Genomic DNA, 10,139 nt, shown 5'->3' with positions numbered 1-10,139 from the left:
CAAATGTTGATTATATTGTACATAATAAGTATCTGATTGGTATTGAAAAACACTTTCTAATGATGTTAATTTTATACCAACAATCTTTATATATTTAGACTAATTATTTATAAAAAAACATGAAACTTGAGGGCGCCTCATTCATTAGAATGGAGGGAGTATAATTTATGTTTTGTTGATCAAATTTATGATTAAATATTTTTTACTTAAACTACCCATCAGCTTAATCTATACCTAATAATAAAGGAGCTAAGGTTTCTGCCAAAATTTTCGTCAACGCTTTTATTTGGACCGTTTTACCCTCCCACCAAACTACATAATACATCAAAGTGCCACGGTACCGGTTCGGTATTTATTTTTCTCCTCTCCAGAATCGATCCCCTCTCCCTGGCTCACGCCCGATGCAGACGCCGCGGACGAAAGGAGTGCTCTTGGGCTTTGATTTAGCTGTTAGATCTGGGCTTTTAAAATAACTAGGGTGGTTCCCGGCCGAGAAAAAGTACTCATATTTCCTGTTGAATAGTCCCACATCGATTCTTTATGGCGATTTCATACGGTTTATATACGCTCAGAAATTCCAATCATCAGCAGCAATTACATGACCTAATGGATCAATGGCATAGAGAGAAAAGCGCCTAGATTGACCGCGTGAGGAGAGCCAGCCGACGCGAATAGAAATTCAGAGCTGGAGCTCAGAGAAGGGAGAAGGGGAAGCTTGGATATGCTGTGGAAATCGGTCGGACTGGCGCGGATATATCGACCACGAGGGAGATGGGGGAGGCTCCTGCCCGACGGCAAGACGGGAGAGAACGGAATGATCTCTGAGCAGATCTCGGCCAAGTCGTCGGTTGGCGGCCGGAGAGCGGCGAGCAGCTGCCGGATGCTAGGAGCTCGGGGCAAGGCGCGGGTGGCGGGGATGCGCGCATCGAGCCGGGCGGAGCTGGTGCTCGAGGAGGGCGCAGCGGCGCTTTGCCTTGGGGCCTATTCCCTCGCGTGCGGCAGCCCCGGTCTCCCTGGCCTTCGGCGCCATAGTCAACTCACGCGAGCCCATCTTGCCGTGGCTGGGCATGGGCAGGCATCCTGCCCCACTTGTGTTGGAGTGCGTGGACTGGATGGAGTGCCGTGTTCCTATCAGTATTTGGGGAAATAAAAAGCGGTGCGCAGTGCAGATGTGCTCTGCCTTGGAGCTGTAGCAGCGGCAATGAATCAACAGTGTGGCCGCCGAAAGGTCCGAATATAGGGACAAGCTATTGACGCAATGAGTTGGCAGACTTGAAATTTACTCAATGCGGTAGAAGATTGGATAAATGGAAGATTTACTTTTACGAAAAACAAGTTTTTTTTTTGCTGCTCTTAATTATACATTTTAACACGAGGCGATAGAATTTTTTGTAATTCAACTATATGCTCATTTTGTCTAAATCTTCAATCGTAGATTGTTGTATGCTCAAAAGTTGGAATCCATAATTTATTTGCCTCGGTGCCTAGCTACATTGGTAGACCGGCGAGCACGCACACCTGGGCATTAGCGTGACGTGCTCCTCCTCCCTCCCAACAGGACACCTGGAGAAGCCTCCTACGGACTCCTGCGGTAGCCCAGTGTTGATTTCTAATGCACCAAAGGGTAGCAGTGGCATGTTGCCGGACAACTGGTGACGCAGTTGGCACAATGTACAAAATTGTGGAATGGTTTGTAGAATATTCAATGTGTACTAGCTTTGAATTTGTTTGAATTCATATTTATAAGTCGATGCAGTGAGGGGCTTGTAATCTATAATCTTCTTAAAATTTGGTTATGTTCATAATGATTAGAAGAAATCATGACCACCATGGATGATGGTGAAAGTGAAGAAGTTTCAACACGGATGATTAAGAGTGGATCCCGGTGCAACGCACGGGCACTTTTGCTAGTAAATAGGTAAAGAGGGAATAGAATGATTCAATCAACAAAAAAAGAAGGCCAGTAGCGGCGGTGGATAAGGGCTAAAAGAGGATAGCACAAACCACGTACACACGAAAAGACGGCGTTCCAATTCCCGTAATAGTGATATCGCTCCGATATAACGAGGTACAACTACCAACAACTCAGTATTTGAATATTTGTATCCGAAGTAAATTCTCACATTTAGTACTTCCACCAACTACCAGATTATAACAACGTATTTTCTCCGTCCTCAAATAAGTGCATATTTAGACATGTTTTAAGTAAAATATTATTATTATTGACTAATTCTCTAAAAAAATAGCACCATTTAATTATGACATTGAATTAATATTGGCAGATGTATCTTGACATGTGTTTAATAATATAGTAATTTTCCCACAAACAAATGTTATATATGTTTTTTTTGCAAACAAATGTAGTTTCATGTTATATATGTTGCTATTTTATGTAAAAATTTAGTAAAATTTTGAAATATTTGCTTCTAAAAATGAAAATGGTAATCTTGTTTGTGGATGGAGGAGTACACGTACGAACGCATGAACCACCGAGTATTTCAGTATTTATACCCCGAGTAATGTTTCGCATTTAGTATTTCCACCAACTCTGCACCCCACGCCGGCCACGCTCCTCACAGAAAACGTGGTCGACCATTAGCTTCCCACGCTACCTGCTATACATAAATTCCAGATCACAGTCGCTGATCGCCACGAATGACCTTCTCGGTAGCCAGACGCCACGAAAACCCAATTAGGCCATTAGCTCCTCCTTCCTGTAGCTATCATCTGGCCAGCCGATCGACATCGGCATGTCTTCGGCTCCGCTGCTCGGCGCCGCCAAGCCCGACGGTGGCGAGGCGAGGGCGCGCTCGTCGGCGGCGTGGATACGCCGCGTGATCGACACAGAGGAGGCGTGGGCGCAGCTGCAGTTCGCGGTGCCGATGGTCCTGACCAACATGTTCTACTACACCATCCCGCTGGTGTCCGTGATGTTCTCCGGCCACCTCGGCGACGTCCAACTCGCCGGCGCCACGCTCGGCAATACCTGGGCCACCGTCACCGGCTACGCCTTCGTCGTACGTACTACTCGTGCTTCTACATACTCTTTGCCAGATTTGTGGTTGTTTGGATAATAGAGATTAGAGACCAGCTATAGAAAACGAGTTTTGATAGTAGGATTTTTAGAAAAACCGGTTTTACTTACTTTTCCCTTAAGATAGGTGTATGCAAAATCATATTTGGGTAGCCTCTTTTGACGAAGGGAGATAAGCCCTTATGCATACAACTACACCGGAATACACAATGGAAACAAGATTCTACTGGTGTCCGGCGAGGGCACGTCCGGCTAGACGGCGGCACAGATCGATCTCGTCATCCTCCTCCCTTGCAAAAGGCATATATTCTTTGTTTTTTTGCAATTTTCGTTAAAATATAAGGCATGGGTTTAGAGTTGCTACATGCTTTACTCGTGCATGCACCCTAACTGGCCAATACTCCAGTGCATGCAGATGTTACTGGTGCATGCACCTCAACTGGTTTAGAAAACAGTGCACGCAGATTTTAAGGGCAAAAACGCTGTGCATGACTTCAACGACACGGGATGAATTAATGCCAGCGAGTAACGAAGGGGCATGGCACACTGGCCCACGCAGTTTGTTTACGGAATTTGCTGCAGCCCGGAGTAGGAGGGAGTTGCAGATTTTATGAGGGGCACGTTTGGAAAGAAATCTCGTGCTGCATCTTGCCCCTTAATTAATCGCCGAGGCAATATATTTACACCTTGTTTATAGGCACAGATGGAGTTGTAGGAGCAATTCCAATAGTGTAGACAGCCGCTGGCTATAAGCCAAGTGCTATGTTACCTATAGCAACTTAGAGTCAACATATACAATACTAGTGAGCTATAAAAATGTAGTAGTTAATTAATGTATGACCCACCGTTCACTCTCACAAAATGCTTAGGAGCACGTGCTAGAGCGGGCTCTTACATAAGAGCTCACTCTCCTTCTCTTTCCTCCTCTCTCTCCTCCAACTAAGCAATAATATACTACTATTTTAATTCTTATAGCCAGCTGACTAGAATTTATTGTACTTCCTCTACTATAAACTTGCTAGTTTACCCGCAATAAAAGTACTCCATTCGTCTACAAATAAGTGTACATACAGGTTTTTAAGATAAATTATAAAGTGAAGTGAAAAATGTATTGGGAAGATGCATCTCTCTTCTTTAATTATTTCACCTCTAATAAGCTAAGTGCTTGTAGAAAAGAGGCAGAACATGTGTTTAATATTATTGGCTTTGATTTTCGTGCGATGAAAGAGAAGCAATTAAAGTGCACTAGAATGATAGAATTACTCTCTTTTGTGGACAAAGTTTAGAGCTAGATTTCACTTATTTGTGGATGAAGGGGGTAGGTCGAAAGTAGCATAAAACGTTTGCTTGCACAGAAATTTCAGAAGAATGACAAAAAATGTTTCCACTGTTCATAGGGTTTGCGCGTATTCATGTGTCGTAAAATTGACAATAATAATACAACATACTACCTCCGATCCGAAAAATGTGTCGGACGGTTAGTGTAATTACGTTTTACCATTTAGCCCTTCTAAAACCGGAAATTGACGCAACCGTTAAGAACTGTTGACCGGGTCCTTTGCATCACCCGAATCTATCGGGTGAAAGGTTCATGGCGTGGGCTGCGATGCGGGTCGGCGATGCGAACAGGGGCACGCTGCGGAGCAGGGAGAGCAGCTCGAGACGGCCCCATCGATTGGAGGAGGCCGGAGCGGTGGCTCCGCCGGTGGGAGCAACGGCGCCTGCACGGTTGGGGGCGAGCAGGTGCAGAGCGGCCGCACGGCTCGGGGCGAGCAGGGCGGGCAGCCGGACGGTTTTGGAAGGACGGCGGGCGTCCGCACGGCTGGGGCAGGGCGGCGGCGCTCAGCAAGGGCAGGGCACGGCGCCAATTTCCTGGGAAGAATATGGGTCTGGTTCCTCTCCAGACTTCGTGCTTTTTGGGAGGGATAACGGAGATCCTGGCTTGAAGGTGGAGTGCGGGTTAAGAAAATAATAAACGCAAGGTTGTTTCTATAAAATGGCTCCTCCGACATTTTTTTAGGATCGGAGGGAGTATATAATATAAAATATTATATTATTAGAAAGCTAAGATGTTCTAATTTCTAATGATATAATTTTTATGTTGGTCAAATTAACAATTTAGAAATACGTGCAAGCTCTATGAATTGGGATGGAGGGTACTTTTTTTTTGGGAGAAAAAACGGTTCCACTAGAACCATTAACTAGTACTCTTTGTTCTGAAATACTCTGCATTTTAGGTTTAGAATTTATTCTGAAATACTCTACATTCTAGCTTTTAGTCAACAAGAATACGGAAAACCCGAAGTGTTCCTCTTTTATCCATTGGATGTCACTATTTCCAAGTAGGTTGGATTGGATGTTTACCAATTTAAGTACTACTGATAAATGCACTACTAATTTATCTGATTTTTTTAGAATGCAGACTAAAAGAGAATGGGGGAGTTGAAGCAATTATAATGAAACAAATTATTGGCCACAATAATCTGCGCTCATCTTCAAGCCTACATCCACAAACCACAAAACACGCTAGTGCTAGATCCAGCCAGCCAGTTCGATCGTGTCCATAGAGAAAGTATCTCCGGGTTTGGGGTGGGTTCATCCTATCTTCTCCTCTCTCACCTCACTGCAGTAGCTGAGTGGTTCCTCCACGGCGTCGGGCCAAACTGAGGCAGCTCCCGTTGGCGATGTCGGTCGGAGTTGGCTAAGGGGAGGCTTCGGATTAGTTTGTATAGGTAGGAGTAGAGTTCTTGGTGTTCTGTTGGTAGTTTGTATTAGGGCTTTGGGTTATTCTGGTCAGATCCTATGCAGCTCGAGGTGTGGTTCCACTGTTTTTCTGCTCCGGCGACCGAGCAGCTCGAGGTGCAGCTCGAGGTGTGGTTCCACTGTTTTTGTACTCCGGTGCGGGGGAGTGGGCGGTGGTGCCTTCTACTTCGAGGATCTCCGCAAATAAGGCATGTTGTTGCTGCCACTCGGTCTGGGGTGTTGGGGTGCTGCTTCTTCTCCTAGCCGACCGTGGAGGCGAGGGGGGTGAGAAGGGAAGCTCGGTGACGGCGGGATTTGGAGGTGTGTGGCGAGGCTCTACCCACTTGGTGCTCTGGCGCGGCCCTGGATGGGCGCCCATGGAGGTCATTCTTCTGCTTCCAAGGTGGAAGTGGGTGGATGGTGCTCCAGTGGCAAATCTCCTCAATAAGCATCGACTCCGTCGTCCCCTACCTATTGTTGGCGCCGTCTCTCTACCCTCGCCGACCGTGGTGTCTAGGGAGAGTGGGAGGCATCTCCAACTCTTCAGGTGCTTGGCGATGGAGGTGGGAAGATGAAGCACAAGGTTCTGCTTGTGCTTCTGAATATTGATTTTGCGGTGGAGCTTATCAACATAGGCCAAGATTTGGCAATGCTATTCATGTCCAAGGGAGGCCCTCTGCGCCTAGCTGCAGGTGTTGCTTGGGCTCCTTCTTCCTTAACTGGAAGATCTTTGATCTTGATGTTGGAATAATTACCGCCATCACCACAAGTGGGTTTTGTCCCCGGTGGTGATGGTGGTGCCAGTGCCTGGAGGTCCTCGGTATCGAGCGGTGAAGATGAAGGCCTTGATTGTTTTTTTGGCGAATTTTCTGAGGGCTTGTTTGCAATGTATGAGGGTAAGTTTATAATTTTATTTCTATGTCGGTTCCTCTTGTATCTGTAACATCACCACTGAAGAAATAGATGCTCCGAGGCCCTTTTGGGCTTTTCCCGTTCAAAACGAAAGAATGTATCTCCACTAATATAAAATAAAGCGAGAGAGGCATATACAAAACATCTTGTCAACACTCCCTCGTAATTCTCACTCAAATATAGGATCTATAGTTCTTCTCCACAGAGTTGCTACAGAGAGATGGGAAATTGGGTGGTATTAACTGTAATCCTCACCTAGGTACCGTTGGTTCGGCATTCACGTGCGCTTGTCGGGGTAAGCCTAACTATCAGGATATCCATCCTAGTGATTTGTTGAGTTCGAAGAGATAGAATAGAGGAAGAGAAGGTTGTCTTCCTTTAGCTAAAGGATCATCCCTTAGAAAATAAGATAAGCCAATTTTCTCCATTCTATGTATGTCTTCCTGAGCAACATACTTTCCAACTAAATTTAATCAATTCTCATTAATTACAAGAGCTGACAAGAAGAGATAATGCATTCTATTTCTATTGTCTTCTCAAATGTGAAGTGAGAATGTACCTTCCCTACCATTGTACATGCCCTAATCTAATTACTTATCGCCAAAAAGAAGGATAACATATCATTTTCAGATCCCAACAAGGCAATGGGTTAACCTATCAAATGTAGTTTGAGTACGTGCATGTACATGCACGGTCAGCGACCATAAATTACCACAGTTTCCGTTAATGGTTAAAAGAAAATAGGAGTATATATCTACAGGCTACGGCTAAGTCAGACCTAATTTTGTTAATAAGAAAATCTATGAATGTCACTGAAAAACCTTGACAGATTAAGATTTAGTAATATTGAAACCCTCATACAGTGTAGAAGAAACCTGCATTGCACGTTTTAGGTTGCTTGGCCGCTGGATTCATGTATTGAATTGACGCATTTGCTATATTGAACCACGTTTCAGACTGGCATGAGTGGCGCCCTGGAGACGCTTTGCGGGCAGGCCTACGGTGCCCGGCTGTACCGCATGCTGGGCCTGTACCTCCAGTCGTCGCTCATCATCTCCGCCGTGGTGTCCGTGCTCATCTCCGTCGTGTGGGTGCTCACGGAGCCGCTGCTCCTGTTCCTTCATCAGGAACCCGAGGTGTCCCGTGCCGCTGCGGAGTTCATCCGGTACCAGATCCCCGGCCTGTTCGCCTACTCCTTCCTGCAGTGCATGCTGCGGTACCTGCAGACGCAGTCCGTCGTGCTGCCACTCGTCGTCTGCTCTGGGGTGCCGTTCGCGTTCCACGTCGTGCTGAACCACCTTCTGGTGAACGTGCTCGGCTTGGGCCTCGCCGGCTCGTCCGCCTCCATCTCCGTCTCCTTCTGGTTCTCCTGCCTGATGCTACTCGGCTACGTGATGTGGTCCAAGAAGTTCGACGAGACGTGGAAGGGCTTCTCCGTTGACGCCTTCAGCTACGTGCTGCCGACGATCAGGCTCGCAGCGCCCTCCGCCATCATGGTCTGGTATGTGTAGTACATTCACTACACACACATTTCGATTCCCCAATTGAATTGGTTTGGATATTGACATTCGTACTGACTGCAGCTTGGAGTACTGTGCGTTGGAGCTCCTGGTGCTGCTTGCTGGCCTGCTGCCGAATTCCACTGTGAGCACGTCCTTGATCGCCATTTGGTAAGTTATGTCTCTTGCCGTACGACTGATGGATCTTTACTACATGATATGAATCGACTTCATCCATGTTAAATTCCCAAATGCAGCGTGAGCACGGAGGCCATTGCCTACATGATCACCTACGGGTTCAGTGCTGCTGTGAGGTACTGCCCCAATTTCAGACCCAGGCAGATCCCAAGTTGGTGTTTCCATGTGCGTGTGTATAATTTTGGAGGTTTATGTTGTTGTTGCTTGCACCTTTTTGCAGCACGAGGGTGTCGAATGAAATTGGTGCCGGGAACATAGACAGGGCGAAGAACGCGGTGGCGGTGACGTTGAAGCTGTCAGTGTTCCTCGCCCTCTCCTTCCTCCTAGTGCTGGGCTTCGGCCACAGCTTCTGGGCGAGCCTCTTCAGCGGGAGCGCGGTGATTGCGGCAGAGTTCGCGGCCATCACCCCTTTCATGATGATCTCCATCGTGCTCGACTCAGCCCAGGGCGTCTTGTCAGGTGACACAACGATCCGTTAGCTAGTTATATACACCAATTGCCGAGAATCTCTATCCTATCTTGCACGAATGATTATATTTCAATATCACGAACACAAAATCAGAGACTAGAATGCACTGCTGATGTTAAACAATCGAGCAAACAGATAAATGAATTGGCGTGTGGCAGGGGTGGCGAGGGGCTGCGGATGGCAGCACCTGGCGGCGATGACGAACCTGGTGGCGTTCTACATCATCGGCATGCCGCTGGCCATCCTCTTCGCCTTCAAACTCAACTTCAACACCAAGGTACGTAATGAATGAAGGAAACTCCCTCTGATCTGGAAAAATAGCTAGCTGACGTACAAATCTTGTCGATTTTTGCAGGGTTTATGGTCGGGTCTGCTCTGTGGGCTGACGTGCCAGACATGCACGCTGGTGGTGATCACCATCTGCACCAAATGGTCCAAGATCGTGGACGCGATGCAACAAGATAAGGTCAACTACGTCGCTTGATTTCTCTCCAAAGCAAGAGTCGCTTGATCAATGGGCATAGACGCACGTGTTAGTTCACGATTGATGTAATTTAGGATCAGACGGTGGTGGGCGGTAGCATCATCCGTGTGGCTTGCACTTGAACGTTCGCCTCCAGCGGTTTGTGATGTTTTTTTCTGTATTTACCCACGCGTTTTGGTGAAGGCGAACCTAGGGATCAGTCGGCTGTAGCTATAACCGGTTATGGTACAAAAAAATCGTAATTGGTACAATTTTTGCCGAATGTAACATACTTTTCTGTGTGTGCAACATTTTTTAAAAAATTACATTGTTTTGCGACATTTCTTTGCATTATATCTAACATTTTTTCACACATTAAAAGAACACGCATATAACATTGGTATAATCTCTCTATCAAATATACAGAAATGACCGTATCAGTTTGCACGTACTTACACAACAAAAACAAGTAACACATATATTTGATCCCGACACCATATGTAACATTAAAAAAGTTCACCCAACCTTGACCTTCACCACCGTGGACGGATTTGAGCTCGCCAACGACAAATCCCGCACGCCGGAGATCTATCAGAGAAAGATCTAGTGAATCCACATACCCATCTTCTCATAGCTCAGACCGTTGTCCATGGCGACATAGTAGAGCTCAGCCATGGACGGCTCGGGACAAGCTCGCAGCGGACGGGACGCGAGCTTGCAGTGGCAGTAGCGCGTGATGGCGGAGGAGCAGCGCAAATGCGACTGACAGTGAGAGGAGGAGCAGCGGCGGCAACATGCCTCGTGGGGAAATCGCCAGCGTTG

The 10,139-nt window shown here is 46.7% G+C and overlaps 1 protein-coding gene across 1 annotated transcript; it reads left to right on the top strand.

The window, feature by feature from the left end:
* Positions 1-2,750: 2,750 nt before the first annotated feature.
* Positions 2,751-9,560, top strand: LOC124683384 (protein DETOXIFICATION 19-like). The gene is made up of 7 exons (XM_047217905.1): positions 2,751-3,017; positions 7,645-8,189; positions 8,272-8,358; positions 8,445-8,501; positions 8,606-8,844; positions 9,013-9,131; positions 9,210-9,560. The coding sequence occupies exons 1-7, from the start codon at positions 2,751-2,753 to the stop codon at positions 9,336-9,338; spliced, it is 1,443 nt and encodes a 480-aa protein (XP_047073861.1). The 3' UTR covers positions 9,339-9,560.
* Positions 9,561-10,139: the final 579 nt, after the last annotated feature.

Source organism: Lolium rigidum, chromosome 1 (genome assembly GCF_022539505.1).
Source record: "Lolium rigidum isolate FL_2022 chromosome 1, APGP_CSIRO_Lrig_0.1, whole genome shotgun sequence".
NCBI lineage: Eukaryota > Viridiplantae > Streptophyta > Magnoliopsida > Poales > Poaceae > Lolium > Lolium rigidum.
This window is presented reverse-complemented; position numbering and strand designations above follow the sequence as displayed.

What these genes read in the sequence shown, in the direction of transcription:
- LOC124683384 (XM_047217905.1), top strand. Translation starts at nt 2,751, where the DNA reads ATGTCTTCGGCTCCGCTGCTCGGCGCCGCCAAGCCCGACGGTGGCGAG. An exon ending in ACGTCCTTGATCGCCATTTG is followed by an intron (nt 8,359 to 8,444) that starts GTAAGTTATGTC and finishes TCCCAAATGCAG; the next exon opens with CGTGAGCACGGAGGCCATTG. An exon ending in AGCCCAGGGCGTCTTGTCAG is followed by an intron (nt 8,845 to 9,012) that starts GTGACACAACGA and finishes GGCGTGTGGCAG; the next exon opens with GGGTGGCGAGGGGCTGCGGA.